Consider the following 21246-nt stretch of genomic DNA (forward strand, 5'->3'; position numbering starts at 1 on the left):
TTGCTGAAACGGGAGGGCCTGCATTACATCATGGAGCACTAAACATCCTGGACCTTCTGGAGAATTTCATAGACATAGTTTTAATGTCACCTGAACTTGAACACTGCCAACATATTGCTTCAAACACTGCTTGATGAATTCTTCACGGAAAAAAGAAAAATACAGGGCAATCTTAGTGTTAGTGCAATAGTGCAAACCAAAAGTCGGGCCACGAGGAAAGTTCTTGATGAGTTACATATAAGAACTCATGTTCTTGACAAAGAATCGGATGGAGTCATATCCCAGATATAAAAAAAGCTATTTGTTTCAAATGTTGCTTTCATATTCAGAATCTAGTGAACATAAGGAAACTAAAGTTAAAATATCATCTAAACAAGTTTCTCCAACTGTAGCTTACTGAAGACCTGCAATTAATAAGAGTTTATTTCATGACAAACTGTGATGCTTTGTTTCATTAGGTATATATTGTGTCTACTTTTTCCTTAAACAAAATATTTATTATAACATTCCAAATCCATATTAGTGCAGGGCAAAAGAAGAAAGTTATTTCTTTTACAAACTCATATGGTTCAACACAGATGTACATATCTTGACATTTGTGAACCATAAATAATACATCACAGGCAATTAAAAACAAAGTACACCTGTTTTAACAAGTACTGATTTTCAATTTTACCAACATTAAGTCCCCAAATGCATCCAGCAGATGGTGCTCTAGGACACCTACTTACGGGGAGTCATACTGCTTGTGTTACATCCACCTATATTTTTGGCAAGACAAAGAATAAGGATTTATCTGTAGCTTAGTAAAGCGTATTAGGCTTTACGATAAAAAGAACATAATTCCTAAATATGTGCACAAAAATATACATATGCATAAGCACATGTGCACAGAGGCAACCAGTAAATAAGTCACACCTGGACATATTGTGATACCACTTTTCTTATAGACTTGATGAGTAGGTTATGTATATCAGTGGTATTTATGGTCATATGGCAAGATCATTCTAAATTCATTAAAAAAAATTTAGAATGCCTTAAAGTTAGAATTCATTTTTAATTATAGCAGGAATGTCTCATTAGGGTGATACTAGTAAAATTAACAACAGTAGGATTTACGGTAATGACTTAAGTGATTGATGAGAGTCTAACAAAATGAAGTTTTAGACAGAGAAAAAGCAGGGCAGCTATGGCATACAGTACTTTAAAAAACAGCTCTGTGGTCTGTTTGTGCTAGCCTTATGGTTAATAAAACCTTCCTTCTAATTGACGGTGCTGAAATATTCTTAAAGAACAGAATCTGGTTATGAAAAAAACTTTTTTTTTTTTTCAGTAGACGCCATTCCCATAAAGGAGAAAGCTGACATAGATTAGCATGTCTGATTGCAAAGAGGAAAAAAAAATGCCACCTTTCAATCAAATCAAAAACAGAATGCGAGGATGGAAAACTACTTTGCTGAAATACTACACAGCATCTATGCAACACCTCATAGTCAGCGACCATTTTCTTCTAAAGCTAATCAACTGTGGCTTTTAAAAAATTACTCAGATACCTAAAAATGCTTAATAAGCATTTCCTTTTAGATGCTTAATAAGTATTTGATTTTAAGTTTATGATCTATTAATACAATATAAAAATAGTGGATAAATAACTCTTGTAAATATTCACCTTGATTATAAGATCATTTTAAAGTTTAAAGTATTTAAATGTCAACTGAATGCATCAGGGAACATTTTCTTCAAAATCTGGAAATGTACAGTCTGGATAGAAAAATGAGTATTCCAGGAAAAGCATTTTGGTGGACAAGATTCAGTTCTAAAACACACAGAGTACTAGGGCAAAGAGAGAGATGCTTCCATGTAGAAAACGTCTTTCTTTGAAATGTTCTTGGTTAATTTTATTTAAAAAATCTACAACTAAATGGAATCCTATCTTAATTTTTTTCCTCATTAAGAAAACTGCATCCCACAGGAGATAACTATCACAAGACAATAGAGTCAAAAATGAAACACTATCTGTCATATAGGAAAATAAGGCTTTTGCTACATAATCTAGGCAGATTTCATAAAACATGTGCATCCTTTTAAAAGCCTCAAATTATACTATATATAGGTTTTATCCAGTTTGAATTAGCTTGATTTTACCTGAACAATGTGCTTATTAACAGTGGATAACATGATTTTTTAAAAAATAGTACTAAAGCTAACAACTTTACATACAGCATTAATATTAGATTTGGAGAAAATGGCATAGGCTTATGACACTAGCAAGTAAAATTACTAGCTTATTCTCATGATTTTTAAAATAAAAAAGCTAAATACTTGAATGAGACCTATAAAATGCAGGAAAAGCAATAGCCTAGTTTTTAAAAAATTCACCCATTTTCCTTCCGAGCAAGAAAAAAGTCTAAATTCAAAAATTTAAGTTGAGGCACTGTATGCATTTAGAGACCACACTGCCGTTATGTATATAAAAGCCTGATTATTTCTTAAAGGTCAATTATATTTCATCCAAGAGATACAACACAGAAATAAGCATAACCTAAAATTCCTCATCTGAAAAGCTGTGGCTTCAGCGGCTGCGTCATGGAGCCATCAATGAGCCACAGGCTTATAAAATCCGAACCAGCTCTCATGAATGTTTAAAACAGTTCACACGCGGTAAAAATGTCTTTGTTTTTGTTTGTTTGTCATTTTCGTTTGAAAAGCTTAGACTGGCTTGTTCATTTTTCTATTCTAATGTGTGGAAATTCTCATTATATGAAAAAGTGCCTATTTGTCTTTTTCCCAGATTCATCCTTCAAAGCTAAAGCAAAATTAAATTGGGACATCAGACGTTACAAAAGGGCCAAAAAGGCCGAGGTTCACTTTGAGAAAGGTAATTTAATTTAGTCAAGATGCATTATAATTTTCTAAAATTTTTATTAGATGTGCTGTTACGTTATTCTTTTTTTTTTTTTCCCTTTTCATTACCAGCATTACTAAGACTTATTGTCCACCATACTGCAGACAATGAGGGTATAGATGAAGTGCTTTATGAAAAAAAGAACATTATAATATATACTCTAATGCCAGCAAGATGGTGTTTGTGTGGTGATTTATTTGTTCTAAGCATTCTGTGCTTCTGATAACACCTTAAGTCAGTTACTATTGTTGCTTTCATTTCATAGACAAGACAGCACAGCAAAGCTTAGAACTTAGCTTTGTTTTACTCTAAACTCCACGATTTGGTCAGTCCTACTTGATTCATTTCTTAAAATGTCATACATGTAAAAACCATCTCTAGGGTGATTTACAAGGTATTTAAACATACATATATATATATTTCTCCCTTCTGGAAAAGCTGAATATTTCTAGTTTTAAAATATACTTAAATTTTTGAAATGTAACAACAATTACATACAAGTGTAGCTAGGTTTACAGAAGTAGCCTTTAGCTACTTCTCAACATACCCATTGGTAATGACATATAGAACGTGGTTAGGTCAAAGAAGTAAAAAAAACAAAACAAAAAAAAATCTTTTTTTCATTTAGATTGCTATATGTGCATGAAACATCTCACACGATTTTAAAGCAAAAGAAAGCTCTTCCTAAATATTTTCACGTAAATAACAAAATGGTATACTTATTACCTATGTCAAATCTAGGTTTGTCTGAGATAATTTAGTGAATCTCAATAACTGAATTTATAGAAACAGAAAAAAAAGAAATTGAAAGTAGTCACTCATCCTAAAAGGCCAGAAAGAAGGAGAATGTAAGACTCCATAATGAAAAGAACACGAAGTATTTCTCAAAAGAATGTGAAAAAAAAAAAAAATCCCTGAAATTTACATATTTAAAATTATTGTAATTACATATAAAATGGGATGTTGTGTAAATATGAGAGATACACACTACTTCCCCATATAGACACACATACTAAAGTTTGATCTGACTATAAAGACTGTATTACCCATAGCATCACAGCCTTGAAGTTACTTTTCATATTCTATTAGTATAGGGAATTACCCCTGTTCTGATTAAGATAAGAAATACATATTAGAGGTTCATAAAGTAAAAACTTTGATTCACCACCACACCAAACAAAATACATACAAAGCAGACACAATGTTGATAAAAGTACTTTGCATACACTTCTTTTAAAACTGTACTGGCTCTTGAGTAAATTTTTTTAGAAGGTTTCACTTTCATACAAATAATATACATTTAATAAGCATAACTTTAAGAAGTCAATTCAAAATATGATGGACTTAAACATATTCAGACTGTTTTATAATTTGGGACTGAGGGACAGAAGTAAGTACCACAGTATTCAGGTAAAGTAATCAGGAACAACATGATCCTTCCTTAACAAAATACATTGCAACTTGCTTTAAATTAAGAAACTGTAAATATTTAAGAGCAGTTAAAATGCTCTACCTTATGAAGTAAAAATCTAAAGCTATTCTTGCAGGAACTCTTCAGTGTTGTCATAATCATTTTAATTAAATTCTCATTTTTCAGGTGGTCCCTTTAATTGTTTTTTCCTACTTCTTAATGTGTTTTTCTAAAGCCATTTCTTTTCTGCAGCTGTGTGCGACTGGTTTTAATGGTAGCTGCTTCCTTTTTTGCCTTCTGTGAATTACAATTTTAAATGGTTACACATTTTTTGTTTTACTGCCTTCAGCATAGTTTCATAAAGATGTTTAAGGCTGTTGGTGAACATTTTCATTTCCCATCTGAAAAACCAAGAGCCAATTTGAATATTCCATATTGGCCTTTTATGACCTGTTTTATCTTTTAATATGTAAATGAAAGCATATTTTTTCTAAAGACTGGTTTGTTTCCATGAAATTATAATGTTTTTGCTCTTTTAAAACATGAATTCAATAAACAAGATAATATGTGATTGCTCTTTTATGTTATATCTTATTGTTTGTGAATGAAACACCTCTATTTTATTTGGTGACAGCCATTATCAATGCAGAACTAGCATTTTCAGATCATAAGAATAACCGATAACATGAAAAATGAGATTTCATGCTTGAATTTGAATTATCAATGGTCACAAAATGTTAATAACAAGGCTATCCAGACCTTTCTTAAATTATAACTAAGAAATTAAAACTACTTGATACTTCAGTTTCACTTTCACCATGATGAAATAGGTAACTTCACTGCAAAATGTTATTATACTTCAGTTGTAAAAGTTTACTTATAAAATAAATTGTACTTACTGCCTGGGTTATCGCCAACCCCACTGCTTTTTCCATTCCAGTACCAGAGCAGAAGGGTTGCATCACGTGATCCTGAGAGAATGTAGCAATTTCCCCCAATATATGACTCCGAACGAGTGAGGCAAGTGACGACGTCCCAATGGCCAAACACCACTTGGATCAATTTTCCTGAAATACAAAACAATTTTCTTTAAAACTGCTATTTAAAAAATTGAAAAAATTTCCAGGGATCATTTCACTTAAGAAGATAATGAAGTTGTATTAATCAGATTCTGATAATTCAGATTTTATAATAAAATTTGACCTGGTCCAACCTAAAAGTTTTCTTCGAATAGTTAACAACAACCACAAAATCAATTGAAGAGTGATAGTCACATTTAAGACATATGTTAAAACTATTTCAACTAATAATGTTATTATACATAGCTCCTATAAATTACAAATGAATCATGTCTACTGATTAAAGCAGGCCCAGGAGAACCCTTATTTGGAACCATTTCAACAATTTAAGTTACTCTGTATGATTCAAAACAAAGCAAAACTTAGTTGCCTTTCTGTAAATACTCTATCATTCAGACTTCACTAATACAAACCCATCTCTGAATTAGTAAAGACAATTTATTTCTTCTTCTATTCTTCAAAGTCATCTATATACAAGGACAGTATTAGCCACTTTGGACAGCTTCTGTTTTTTTTGTTTTTTTTTAACATCTTTATTGGAGTATAATTGCTTTACAATGGTGTCTTAGTTTCTGCTGTATAACAAAGTGAGTCAGCTATACATATAATATATATCCCCATAACCCCTCCCTCTTGCGCCTCCCTCCCACCCTCCCTATCCCACCCCTCTAGGTGGTCACAAATCACTGAGCTGATCTCCCCGTGCTATGCGGCTGCTTCCCACTAGCTATCTATTTTGTACATTTGGTAGTGTATATATGTCCATGCCACTCTCTCACTTCGTCCCAGCCTACCCTTCCCCAGCTTCTGCTTTTCAAATCAGGCTTACATGAACTAAATTTTGATAAAAGAACTAACATATTGTCACCACAATTTGAGCCAGGTCATTCTTTCTTTGTTTTAATTGCCTGAAGGATGAAAGTTCCTGGGGAGGCGGAAGGATGATGAAATTAAGATTATGACGGTTTAACAGTAATGATTAGGGGCAGGGTGAAGATGGGGGTATCCAGTAAACTTACTGTGTATCTAGGACATTAAACACAGGATGAACTGTCCACAAAACAGTGTGAGAAAAAAACCTTTTAGATTTTTTTTGCTTAATCAGATATGGGTTTATAATTCACACAAGCTTGTCTAAAGAATTAAATATCTATAGCAGCCCTTCCACTCTCTCCCTATAGTTTCTAGCTAACGTTTCTCTTTGAAATTTCTAGAGAATCTACAAATGAATGTCATAGAATGTCTACCCTTAATATTCAGCATGAGTGTTTCTTCTTTTTTCAAATAAGCGTTCAGTGGGGTCATAAAAAATACAATTCAGATGTGCAAGATAAAAACCATTAAGCTGGAAAAAAATCAGTATGCCTAAAAAGTTTATATGTTTAACTTGGAACACATCATAACCTATTCTAAAGCTTAAGGTCTCAATTAAGTATTGGTATCTACACGTATCTACATGTATAAACTTTTCAAGATAACAATACATAGAACTAAAAGAGTATTTCCACTAAATTGTTTAAATTATTGGTTTTAATAAACCCAAAGCTTATTATAAAGTCTGCAAATTTATAAGTAAAATACTGAGATGTACTTTATCCAAATCAGATGGAAAGTCAAATACAGTGTTTTCTCTTGTACACAGTCTACTAAGAGTAACTTAAGATCAGATTCTTATCAATCTCAAATTGCAAAATTAATAAAGGACTTTTTTTTCTCCTATGGATAAAGACTTTAGTCAAAGCAGGTATTTTAACTGCTAAATGTTAAAAATGTTCACTTCTGAATTTCTTCAACCTTTTAAATTAACACCAAAACATTCGTTTTAAAAATTAGCTTTTATCAATAAAGAATATGGTAAGAAGAAGTCAAGACTTTCTAGAATAAAAAAATGGAAAAGAAGAAAGCAAATTAAATATTAAAAATCTAATAATTTTTGCATCATTTCCAATTTATATGAAGGACAAAGTGGAGAGGTTTAGGGGTAAAATGGGTGGGGTTACATTAGAGGCAGGTCTTACTAAGGATGAGACAAAAGTTAGGGAGCTAAATGCACTCTCATTCGAAAACTGAAGGTTAAATCAGTGAGTTTTAACTACTGAAAAACTGAACACCCCGTAATGTGATTATGTTTTTGACTTCTGTATGTACAGTGACTTCTGCCTCAGCCTATACTAAATGCTGAGAGCATGTCAACTACAGGAGTGATTTAAATGGGTTATTTAGAGTAGGCCTATTTAAGATGTGATACCCATCAATTGAGTGCGTTGTAGAAGTGAGGATGAGTAAAGCAACTACAATTAGGTACTTGAGGTCACGGCATACAGGAAACCCAAATGCTCCACGTACACCAGGAGGCTTGCAAAAGAGCAGCTATTTGCTTGGAAGATGGAGATGAGGGAGTGACATTTAAGTATTTACATCTAAAGAGTTTCATATTTTAATACAAATTAACTTCATTCTCTACAATTTATCCTTTGGGCTCAACTTTGGAAAACATTATTTTTTTCAGTTTGCTTTTTCCTCTTCTGGCAGCCTTCCTTAGCAATATTTGTTATTGCTATGAGGTTGAGGTTCACTCCTCCTAAATAAATCACAGCATATAAATACTTGCTGCTCTTTTTGGTAAATTATTTTCTGATAATCTCGTAAGTGTTCCTCAACCTTTATTTTTTGTTTCCTTTAATACCGGTCCACCTCTCCACACACAAATATCAAATATTACCACAAGCACTAGAATATCTTCTTTTTGACAGAACAAATTTTCTAGTTAATGTTTTATTTGACAGCTGTGCTACAAATAAAAAAAATTCAAGTTCAGGACTCTGCACCATTGAATCTAAAATGTGGCCTGAAAATAATTCCCACTGCCGAGGGAAGGTTTTATTGTTGCCTCTGCTGTTCTGGTTGTGTCCCGAAAACATGATTTATGTTTAAAGAATTTCCTGTTACAACCGTGTTTCTCTCTACCCCCGCTTCCCTGCCCCGCCAAATCTAATAAGAGAAGGATTTTTTTTTTTGGCTTATGTGCCAAAATATAATTGAATTCAACACTTGTGATAGCTATGCCATTATATATTATTGATCATACAATTTTTCCCTGTGTCTCTGCCAAACTTAGGAGAAAATATTTAATATTCCTATTATCATAAAAACACAGACACATTTAAAATTTAAATAATTTAAAATAAAACTAGCATCAGAGTTTGTATACAAGATACTAAGAAAGATATTAGAACTATCATTTGAGATTTTTTTCACAACTTTCCTGGCAAGTATAAATATTTTTAGTGTACATGGTAAGTCAGTCCCACTGAAATGAAGTTTAAAATGAGGCTACTTCTTAGAAAATGTTTTATACATACACACGCATATGCATGTTTTAAAAAGTAATAAAGTAGAAGGCTTTTGGAAAGAGGGGAAGGAACGTCATCTAGTTTATTAAGTAAAGTAACATGGCAGACGCTCTAGGAACCTAGTTTTTGAACAGGTAACACTTATATGAGATTACATGGCATAGTCACAAAGATGCCACACCTGAAGTCCGAGGAGTTGGCTACAATGCCCAGTTCTAGCACCATTATCTACGCAGATATCAACAAGTTACTTATCCTTTCTAAACCTCGGTTTCATCACCTGAAAAATGGAGCGAAGGACACCTGTTCTATCTCATAGGATTATTGTGAGGCTGACACAATATCATGTATGAGAAAGAAGGAATTCTGTAAATTCTAGAGAACTGTGTGACTATAAGAATTATTTTAATTATTAGTATTATATAAAAGGGAAGTTAGCTTTACTTTACAAATATTAATATTCAACGTCTTTTTAAAATGATATGAAATGTCAACAAACTCAAAAAGCCTCAAATGTCAAGACCAAAGGTTGACATATATATGATCCCATTTTCTGACATTCTGGTAAAGGCAAAATTATAGGGATGAAGGCTACATCAGCAGTTCTGAGGGGGTTGAGCTGAGGGAAGGGACTGACCGCAAAGGGGCAGCACAGGGGGTCCTGGGGGACCTCAGCTGCTCTGCATCTTAACTGTAGTGGTGGTGGCAGCTGCATAACTGTATACAATGCCCAGACAAACAGAACTATAACCAAAAAAATCAATTTTACTCTATGTGAGTTAAAAAATAATTTTTAATGTATAAAAAACAATATGCAATCTAAAAGAATGTTTAAGGAAAACTTGTGAGAGGATGTAACAATTTTAATCTGAAAGTTTGTGTGAGAAGGGACCACAGTTTGAGGTCAAATAATGCCAAGGTTGTCATTACCATAATAGTGAAAGTAAAGGTTAAAATTTCAATTTGATAATTAAATCAGAGAAAATTCATTATAATAATAAATATATTTTAGGAAAGCTTATCAATCCCTATTGCATTTTTAAAGAATTCCAGAGGAGTTTTAGATTCAATAGTAATCAACCTCACAGACCTAAACATCTAGTAAAAACCCAAGTAATCAGAAAGACCTGAATGATGACATTTTCTTTCTTTCTTTATTCTACAGAATAAAGATGGAAATTACAAGAAAATTAGATCATCAATTCCATAAAACAAAAATTAAACAGGACCATGCCTGAAAACAACTTCTAGGGTTTATTCTATGCACAGTACATATTTAACTATTTTCCCCTACTCTCTCATTGCTATGTTACAATGATATCATCAAAATATACCTAGGACAAACTCCTTGGATAACCAAGAATTAATTTTTTAATATGCTATACTTACTAAGGCAGGAGCATGGACTCATACATTTTATAGAGATTATTAACATAACTGAAAGATGATTTGCTGTGAAACATTTAATTAACTAGAAATTTCCATTTTTAAAAATTTCTTATCCCACATTTAATCAAGATATTTATTTGTAGATCCTTGTTTTAGTTGAACTATCTACTTCCACAGTATCTATCAAGTTCTAATGCTTAATATCTAATTTTAATTATTTTAAATATACAACTACATATTTACTATAAGTTTACTTCATCCTCTAACAGTTTCTAAAATACTTTAAAGAGACTCCATTAAATTTGTCAATGTTCTCAATTTCCTATATGCAAAAATATATAACCATTTACTGGACTGGATATCGTGTAATAATACTGATTTGAGTTTGGTTTGTCCCTTGGGAAGATGCATGCAGATGAATATATAGACTTAAACTTTTATATTTTTAACAAGACCTCCTGTTACACATAAAATCAGTAGTCAGCTACTTTCCTTCACGATGGTGTAGTTTTCAGCAAGATTCTGTGCGGAATTGGGTGGAGGCAAGATATCTGCTCCCAAGAAATACCCTTAATGAGAATTCCCAGTAGGGAAAAAATAACCTTTATATAACACTAAAGTGGGGAAATACACCTATAAGTATGTGCACTTGCCGTAAGATTATGCACATACATGTGCATACAGTATTTACATACCAGGATATGCTTTCGAAATGAATCGTCATTCTGCAAGTATGAAGCTTGGGAGACAAGCCTACCAAAAACTGCCTCTTAAAAGCATTCTGAAGTTAACTTAATAATGGACTATAGAGTAGATTATTACTTGAAAGGAGAAAACTGTCTTTATTTCACAAAGTTTAGAATTCTGTAATTTTTAGAGGGAAGAAGATGAGAAAGACTCTGAACATCACTTGTCATAAACTTTAGTTCACTGATGAAGAAATGATGAAGTTACCTGTGTCTGCAGAGTAGACTCGAAAACTCTTATCCCAGAAGCCACAGAGGAGAACGTAGCGGTTGTCCGAAGTGATGACAAAGCACTGGGAATGCACTTGAATACTTTGGTCTAAAAGGTCAGTGATTTGCCTCCTGTGCATTCCTGTATTGCTGGCTATGAGAACAGAGGAAGAAAAAAAAGCCTCCTAAACCCACACGCGCAAAGAAATCCCATAGTTTGTCATACTGGGGGTTGGGGCTGAGGGAGGAGAGACAATACATTCCAGGATAAGAATATCTGATCTTTAATATTCAATATAGTAATATTTGAAAAACCAAGTAGGAAAACACAATCTGATTGCTGGAAGAATACGGGTAGCCAAATTCAACAGCTCAGTATGAAATTCTGCCTAGAGGAAAGAAACAATAATACACTACAATTTTAAAATACGTAGTATACAATTCTCAGAACATGCTATCTAGCTCTTGGGCAGGACCAAACTAGATTAGAATCTCCAGATCGCATCACAGTTAGGTTTGTGTTTCTGACAATCTCATTACATCTACTGTCATGAGAATGGATTTATGTTGTGACAATCTATTACCTTTAACTTTTTGTCGCAAGGAAGAGATACTAGAATATAAATGGCATATATTTGAAATATTGTAGCATCTTGTACTACTTTGGCTTTAACAGGTCTTTAATTTGACTACATGTGAACTCCCATTTCCCCTGTTTACAGCTGCACTTGCATGTAAGGAAAGGGTAAAATGACTATTTATTAAAGATACTTGTAATTGAAGAAGTCAAAGCATAGCACACTGCCACTTTGTTACTCCTGTAAGCAATAAAACAAGCCAGTCTGGCAGTGTGTTTTCAAAGCGCTATAGAGCACCTGAGATGGGCTTTGTCACAAGGCACAAGGTCAGACACAGAGCAACATCATGCACATGTGAAGAGTAATAATCCTCCAGAAATACACTATCAAGTGTGTCATTATCAGCAAAGGAATTCTCACTGAGATGCCTTTTTTGGCATTATGAAGCCAACCAGATAGAAAGCTTTGTTGCTAGTGATCTAAGAGTTATTTAATCACCAACTTTCCAATACAAATTATGGTTCTTACACTGCTAAAGAAACTTGATCATACCAGACATGAGAACAAACAAAATAAATTTCTGCCTCTGATTATTATGTTCTTTGTACCATAGTTTGCAGTTTTTTGGGGAAAAAAATACCATAGATGCACTATTGATAAAAATTTAAAAAAGAAATATATCTATGTTATATTCATTGTATGTAGTAACTAAGTTAATATGGCCAATTCAATAGAAGGCTCAGAAAGTAATATGAAAGAAAAAAGTGTTCAAAATGCTCTCCAGTCCTGTGCTGGAATACAGAGGAATAAACTATCCCTTGCCCTCATGGCATACGCAACACAGCAAACATATTCATATACATGTGAAATACTGCAAAATTCTGCTAGTGTCTGACTATACAACTTAACCATGTAGGATTATTAGATAACTATTTGATAATAGGCTTCATATACTTTGGGGAGATTAATGGGCTAGAAAGTGATAGTGGTAGTAAAAAGGGCCAATTCTAGCCGAGAATCATTCCCCACCTCCTTCCACACAAAGGGAAGTTGCTGGCAGATGAAAAAAGCTTTTATGTATCATAGTGTATCATGGAGAGACATTAGCATCTCATTGCAGTGAAGCTGTGTGATACAATTTAGTTTTTTAATTCCAAGAAACCTAGCAATTAAAGACAAGATATGTAGTATTTTCTATACTGGTTACTTCAGTTCTTCATTCCACATGAAAATTATAACAATGTTTATTTTTGCCAATGTTTATATGACTTTCGCTCCTATGATACTGGTCTTTTTGGCATGATTTCCTGGGAGGACCTAATTTGACAGATCTGGGCATGTGCATAATTTTGAATTGAATGACCACAAAGTACCCATGGGTAAAGGCTGATGCCCCTTCAGCATTCAGATTATCTATTTTCCAAATAAGTGCTTACTTATAATTTAACATTGCAACCCATCCATCCATCCATCCATCCATCCATCCATCCAATCGATATAATCTCCCAACTGCCTTTCCTTTATCTCTCTTTATTTTCTCTAGTAAACTTCCTGAGATTCCATACTGAAAGTATTTTTATTTGATGAAAATTAGGTATATTTGTCTAGATAAGCAGTCTTCAAACTGGGACATGCATATCCCTTGGGGTATAAGATTTCCCAAGGGACACACAGGCACAGATGGTTTTAAGGGAATCAATTTCTAGTTCCACAACTTTCATATGTTCTCTTGCCTGAAACAGATTTGCCTGAGAACTCTCCTGTGAGTTTTCCTTTCTTACCTCCCTTTTTGCATGCTCTTGTTCCACTAGATAGAATTTTACTATGGTGCTTTACCCCAGGGTAAAAAAATCTCTTGAGAGACAAAAAAAGGGACAATTCAAAATACTGATGTCATGCTGGAAGGTGAACGCCTAGGTACCAAATCATTCTGCAGGGCAGGTGGTTTCCAACTCATTGTTTTCTATAAAATGGAAGGAGGATCTAATCATGCTGTCAATTGATAGATCATTAAAAATAAGATTCAGTGATAGATTGTTAAAATGGTTATTTAATGATAGACTGTAAAAGTAATCCTTAATAATACATCACTCTGTGAATTTTGTCACATAACTCAGAAAGAGTTCAAAGATTTGAATGACCTTGTTAAAATAAGACTCTTTGCTTTCCCATCTATTTTCTTATGTGAGTAACATTCCTCAAAGCTTCCATCTACAAAAAACCCCCAAAAGATTAGAACTGTTGACAAATTCTGTCTCATTCAGCAACAAATAATGTTTATCCATGAATACATGAACAGAAAAGCCCTATTCATTTCATTAAAGCTGTATTTCCTATTTCCAATAAATATGTGTTTTATGTTCAATAATATTTATTAAAATTTAAAATTGTAATAAGTGTGTATTAATAATATTTGTTATAACTCAATGCAGATTAACTTTTTGAGCTGAGCCTTATGGTCACAGGAAATTTCAATGTTTAAATTTACATACAGACTTTTATTGCTGAAAACAGTATAATAGGGTAATCAATTTTCTAAAGTTAAAATAAAATTGTGCAAGGAAAGTACAATGAAAATATAAATTCAAGATGAGAAAGGAATACGTAAAATTTTCAAATGTTAAAAGCTTTTTCATGCACTTTTTAAAACAGAAAATGCTGACTCTCAAGTGACTTTGATATTTAGATTCTACTGGATGTATTTAAAATTTTATACACTATGTCAAAAACTATAACCATTGTAACTATTTAAACTTGTGATGATGTCACATTTAAACTTTCAGATGTCAACTTAAAAATGTGTGATAAGGTACGTGGTTTTAAACAATTATTTTAGGGGATACAGGAGCAAACAGTCTGAGGACCAAGGATCTAGAGCAAGGAAGAAAACTATGGCCTGCAGGCTGAATCTGGCTTGTGCCTGGTTTTGTATATAAAATTTTATTGGAGCACAGCAATGCTCAGTTGTTTATATATTGTCTGTGGCTGCTTTTGTGCTATGACAGCAGACTTAAGTAGTTGTGTCTGAGACCTCATGGCCCACAAAGCCTAAAATATTGACTATCTGGCCCTTTACCAAAGAAGTTCACCATGCCTTGTCTAAAGGGTCACAATTTCTTAATTAATTTAGACTTTATGCTATATGATATTCATTGTCAAGGTTTAAGACAAACAATGATTCTATACTTCAGAAATCAGGCTTTGAGTAGCATAGCAAATGGGTTTTATTATTTTCCTGACTCTTAAAACTTTACCCAAGTGAGCATTTAAGTTTTTAAAAAATATATGGTAAATCATATCTACTCAAAGCAAAATAAGATTTAGGAACCAGGGTAGTAATTATCCTTCATATAGATAGTTACTTCTTAGATTTCTGCTTATATTTGGGGAAATGATGAAAGACTTAGTTTTGAGCTTAAGGTTACTTTAGTTCATCTTGATAATTAATCTGCAAATGGTGGTCATTTAGCTCTCCACTGAAACAATGGTGTTAAAGACAAAAGAAGGTGACATACACATAGGGAACACCTTGAATTTTAAAATAATCAATGAGCTTATTCATATGCTTTATCTAAAAACTTAAAAATACTAACAAATTTACTTGTGCCAGGGCAATTTGACAAAATTGCAGGCCAAACATCCATGCTAGTAGCATACCCCTGCAGCTAGGTAATTAAGTTTTTTATTCTAAAAGTTATTGACTAAAATCTTCAATATCAAGGCTTAACACTCTTAGTGGGGCCACATTTGAAAACCCCACTATAAGCTGAAAAATGCTAAGCTGGAGATTTCAACTAACCTACTCAAAAAGCACAACAGCAATTAAATATTCTAAGTCATCTGCTGCAGACAGTCATTTCATCCCAATGGCTCTTTCTGGTCTCCTCCTTTTTTCTTTTTTTTTCACCCTGAACAAATTTAACCTCCAATGGCAATTTATTGGGCTGTAGGACCCTAGGAAAATGAATACAAATACCTTAACACTGCCATTGGCTGGGCCATATATTTCAACTTTGAAACTGCTCTGCAATTGCACATTAATCCCCTCAGATTGAATGGAGGGTCCAGGAAGAAAGGACTGATCTCCTTTAATGATGAAACCCTGGCACTACAGTTTTATTTTTCTCAACACAGTGCTGCTAAGAACCCCACTGTTATTATGAAAATTTCCCTAGCAAAGAAGCTCCGTCACATTACTGGTCCACCAATTCATCATAACGTGCCTCGCTCCTGCTCATCAACAAGTCTGAGTGATGAAAAGATCCAATATTATCCTGACAGAACTTCATGCGCATTCTCAATCACACATTATTACAGCATCCATATTAATTTTCAGTGACACGCGTCCTAGGCCTGTTCAAATTAGGCAAACCAACGAGGGGGAGTTGATGAAATACCAGCATAGCCACAGCTCATTGCATTCCAATTTGCATGCAAATGGTTTATCAGGAAAATTCCATTCCCAGCAACCAGCAAGTGAAAAACAACTGTAATCTACACTTCAGGGCCACCATACAGAGCTTAATGAATCGCAAAGAGAGAAGGAAGTGACAGACCTATGAGGGGATCGATTTCCACTGGCAGCTGGCATGACTGGTCTTGTACAGCACCTTGATGAGCTGGAATTCACAAACGATAAAAAAAAGCATTATTTTTCATATACTAAACTACATTAAAATGCGTAAGTCAAATCTCATGTAGAATTGTTTCTAACCTCCAAATCTCTCACACGGTTTTATAAAATTTAAACAAAAAAAATTCCAGGTGCTTCTATGGCTAGCTTATTAAACATTTATTTTAGATTAGTGCTGTTCTGAACATGTGCCATCAGCAGTGGCTCCAGTCCTAGGCCATAAGCTATAGCAGATGCTTGACTGGCAACCTCTGATTCTGCAACAAAACAAAATTAAGTGGTAAGGCGCACTGAAAACAAAATGTGACAACCATCTGCTGACTGTAGCAAATACTATTTTTTTGTTACTTCTTAAAAAGGCAGTTTTGAATGCTGCAGCACAAAGGAGTCACAAAAATGTCAATTTATGATGGAGAAAGGGAAAGCTCTAAGTCAAGGACATTTAATGTTTCATCCATCACGTAAAATCAATCAATTGAAAGCTTGAATAAAAATAAAGCTATCTGCAGATAAATGTTTTAGTTAAATGCATTTGGCTTGAAATGTTTTCCTAAAGATCTGATTGCAGCTTTAAAAAAACTTTTATTAATATTTAATATTTCCATAGTTTCAATTGAAAAATACTCTGAGAAGCAAGTGAGTAACAAAAATCAATCCATACTAAGAACAGTTTGTTTAATTCTCAAAATAGTTCTAAAGATTCAGATGTACTTATTTTGTGATTGAAAAGAGATTCTGTAGGCTGTTTCCCTGTGAAAGGTAGAAGGACCTGAGGGGGAGAGGAAGCGCTGTGAGAAGCAGGAGTGACCACTGGCCAGCTGTGCAACCTTAAGCAAATCAGAAGCCCCAGAATGAAGGGTTTAGAACAGATGATCTTTTTCAGCTTTGTAAATCTGAGAGTTACATTCTCGGTCCTTTTCCAAATGATTTTCCTCCAATAACTCAGCCATTCAATCTGGTCCGCATCTGCCTTTTATAGACTCATAAGCATTTAAACTACTGCTTGGTTGGTATCAGAGCTCTGCTTAATATCATCAGATACTAGGATTAAGATGATATTACTATCATCAGATTTTAAGAAGTCTTTCTGACTGTCCTTGAGGGGCTGAAAATAAAAATGGGATACATTCCAATGTGTTCATTAGATTAATTCTACATTTCTGATGTTAGCACTTCCCCTGTTAGTAAATGCCAACTTTTCAAGGATTTTTCAATGATCTTTTGGAAGATCATTAATACTGATAAAATAACCTAAGTACAATATTAGCACTAAAAATTAGAGTTGAGTATATATAAGACATTAAAGTAGATGCAAAAAGGAAGGCATATGACTCCTTCTTTTACTGAAGGTATTGTCTTTGCTGATTACTAGCTCTGCCAGTAAAGAAATCACAGGGCACATATAGGGAATCATCAGGGAAAATGCACCACAGCCTCTGATTTACCCAACAGGGCCATTTACTTCCAGTAATACCAGGGCCAATCAACACTAATACCTTGAGAAGTTTTCTCTACAACTTTGAGAATCTGGGATCATAGAAACATTAAAACCAAACTGTCAGTGAAAGAGATTTAGGAGGTTAACTATCTTTGGTCATGCCTCAAATCCCAGTTCTGCCACTAACTGCCTGTGTGACCTTGGGCAAGTTATGTCGTCTCGGTGTTTCAGATTCCTGCTCTGTAAAATAGGTTAGATGGGTTAGGTTGAACCACATGAAATCACCAATACCTGGCTTTCTGACCTACAGAAATGGCAATTTCAACCTAAATACAGAACCTACATCCTAAGGTTGTTGAGGGGATTCAGTGAGTTAATACGTGTGAAGTGATTAAAACAGTATTCAGAACCTACAAAATGCTCTATAAACATTAGATGCCATTATTTTATTGTTTCAGACGCTCTGCAAGGTCCTTTGAGTGAGATGGAAGGATAAAGATGATTTTTCCCCTAAATCAGGACTCAGACACTGCATTGACAGGAGCTAGCTGTCTAATGAACAAGCTATGGAAATCATAGAATCTCAGAAAAGAACCAGAATCTAAACTAAAAAAACCTGCAACACGAATTTGATATTCATTGAAAAAAAAGCTGTTAGGAAGTTTTGACATTTGTTTTAAATCAAGGCATACTGACAGGTGAAGGCAGCACAACATAGGATGAAAGACCAGATTTATGTAAATAAACATACCTGAAATGAGGCACAGATTTAATAAAATGGATGCTTAATATTTTTAGGTGTAGGTGTACTGAGAATTGGAGATCACAGTGTAGAAAGAGAATCACCTGTGTATTTCCATATGTTATCATTCTTTGTAATTTATCTGGTGAAGAGTTGTCGTACTATAAAGCCAGAGGATGGGGACAAAACCCACCAGTGACACGAGGTACAGACCCTAAGAAAGCCCACTAGGGAGAATTCTAGGCAAAGAACTGGCAAAACATATGCAGTCTCCCAAGCTCTTATCTTACAGAAAAGTGAGCTTGGCCTCAGAGCAGGTGGACGTACCATATGTGGTACTCCAGCAGAGGGACGCTGCCTCTAAATCACTTTACAGATCTATAGAAAAGTGGGGAGTAGGGAAGAGAACAGCTGACAATCAAGTCCTGATACTACGGGGAGCCCAGGGAAATGGGCTTGCTCCAAAGGGGAGTGTCAGGAGCTCAGTCATCAGTGCTGAGGGAGGGAGCCTAACGACTAAGCATCAGCTGGAGACCTAGCAGCCCTCTGGTTGAGCCAGTTCAGGTCCTGCCGAGCTAGCTCATTGCTAGGCTAAGACTCAAGATAGGGGTGGAGAGTGCTCAGAGCTTTCTGGCAGTTGAAAAGTTTTGTCTCTCCTCACATGCACTGTCACTCTGTTTAAACTGAAGAGGTTCTCAGAGCCACCACAGCCAGCCACCCAGATTAAGCATGGTTTGCGGGGGCCCTTAGGCCACACACACTGGTGCTTTTGCCAAGCTCTAAGGGTAACTGCACAGAGCAGAGGTAGATCCTCTGGTGTGCATGACAGAACACACCATCAGCATGTTCTTCTTCTAATGAGTGGTATTTAGAGAAAGAAAGAAACAAAACAGAAATCACAGTTGTTAATCAAATTATAATCTTTGGTCCCAAAATATAAGTATGTTATTTGCATACACATTTACCTCTGTAAGATATGTTCGTTTGAAGAAAAGGGACTAAAAGGGCCTAATAATAGAGATACTATACCTGCCTCGATTTTTACCTTCTCTACTGTTATGAAATCTATTCTCTAATCAAATATCACCATTCATTTCATTTCTAATGGCCAGGAAAATGGCTATATTTAAGAAATTCTGATACGAACCACAGATTCGTCATGATGCGTATCTTATTACATTATTAAACACAGTTATTAGTGCACCTACTTTTTGTTTGAACATCAATTCAATCCTGTTCCATTCTAAAATCTCTTGCATTTAATTTGGCATGAAGCCCTTGTTCAAGAATTTATATTTGTGCAACCATTTCAGGTACTATAATGGGTAATGCTTTATGCACATTTTACAGATTTAATAACAAGTTAACAGACTATTAAAATCTATCTTTTAAAATTTCCTACCTAAAACAATGGCTTGGGAAAAAAAGCCTATAATCTCCAGGACTTTAAAAGATTTTCCTTCTGTAAAAAAAGAATTTCTAACTAGTGGCCAAAAGGAACAGTGCTAAATCCAGATCCCAACATTCCTGTTCTAATGAGAGACAATAAATCACAGAGGGGTGATCATAAAATTTGAGTCAGAAAAATTGGGTTCAAACCTGGCTCTGCCACTGACTTGCCATATGTGATACTGAACAAGGCAAGCTCCCTGGGGCTCAGTATCTTCACTGATAAAATGTGGGCCTAGACTGGACGAACTCTCATGTCTCTTCAAATTTTGACTGTTTGTGATTCTGATGGTTATTTCAGTATCTTGCCATTAGTTACCCTAATTATTCAGCACTTAATGAAAGAACAGAATGTACTTATGGGGTTGTAATATTTTAGCTGGGTAATTTAAGTGCTCTTTTTTCTATCATCCACAACAAATACTTCCATGCCATGAACAAAAAGGCACATAGTAGACAATCAGAAGTGTTTATTGAGCAAATGAATAAGTGGAAAAAAGAGGAACACCTGATAAATAAATACATACTATTTATGGACACAATATAGAATATCATTATGTGAGAAATAATATTTATCTCCAAGGAATAAAGACAAACCACCAGATGCCAAAGAAGAGTTTATGTTTTAACTTTTGTATTATACGCCTCAGAGGGAACTTCTTTAAACCTTTCAAAGTATGTTTAATTTTGATTCAGACTAATGCTCGAAAACTAAAAAGCTTAAATGTTGAGATATAATATATTTAGGTGGATATTAAAATATCTTTATACAGTGTTCAGCAGTTACACTAGGCCTTATAAGGGTACTTCTTTACTTACCCGGAAGGTTGTGCCACTTGTTCACGGCAAACAGCCTGTTAGCAGTGACTGTGATCACAGCGGGAGTGGCCAACCCAGGCTGGGTGTTGGCCGCCACGTGAGTGACAGGGGAGTTGGAGGGGAACTTGAGAACCATGATAACATCCTGCTGAGCTTGGTCTGTGAACATCAATGGACTCTGCAGGAGGAGATACTGTTGAGTGGGCAAGACAAGATCCAAATATAGGAAGGAAAAGACAAGGAGAGACAAGAAAGAAAGGGTGCAGGAAAAGAACAGGGAAGACCATGTTAACACAAGTTGCAAGTGAGAGCACAGCGAAGCAGAAAGGCTTATAGAAACAGCAATTAGTATTTGTTTGGTTTTCATGTATGTCATTAGTTGAATTTCTAGGTGACTGAAGTAAACTACATTAACAGAAACACTTTAAAAATCCATAAACTTTATTAACTCCCTTCCCCACCCAATTCCCATGAAGAACTAAAAGAATGATTTG

General features: G+C 34.5%; 1 protein-coding gene across 4 annotated transcripts in view; it reads right to left on the bottom strand.

The window, feature by feature from the left end:
* The window catches only part of LRBA (LPS responsive beige-like anchor protein), a 735668-nt gene that overhangs the window by 23632 nt on the left and 690790 nt on the right, over positions 1-21246 (bottom strand). For 3 of the 4 annotated variants that reach the window (XM_082388949.1, XM_082388950.1, XM_082388948.1), the window contains exons 50-53: positions 20753-20945; positions 16228-16290; positions 11092-11247; positions 5216-5383 (exon numbers count right to left, since the gene is read on the bottom strand). In XM_082388949.1, the coding sequence (XP_082245075.1) occupies positions 5216-5383; positions 11092-11247; positions 16228-16290; positions 20753-20945 (580 nt within the window). The remainder of the gene's footprint in view (positions 1-5215; positions 5384-11091; positions 11248-16227; positions 16291-20752; positions 20946-21246) is intronic. The other variant, XM_082388951.1, reaches the window with a different exon arrangement.

Source organism: Balaenoptera borealis (assembly GCF_965194805.1).
Source record: "Balaenoptera borealis genome assembly, chromosome: 4".
Classification (NCBI taxonomy): domain Eukaryota; kingdom Metazoa; phylum Chordata; class Mammalia; order Artiodactyla; family Balaenopteridae; genus Balaenoptera; species Balaenoptera borealis.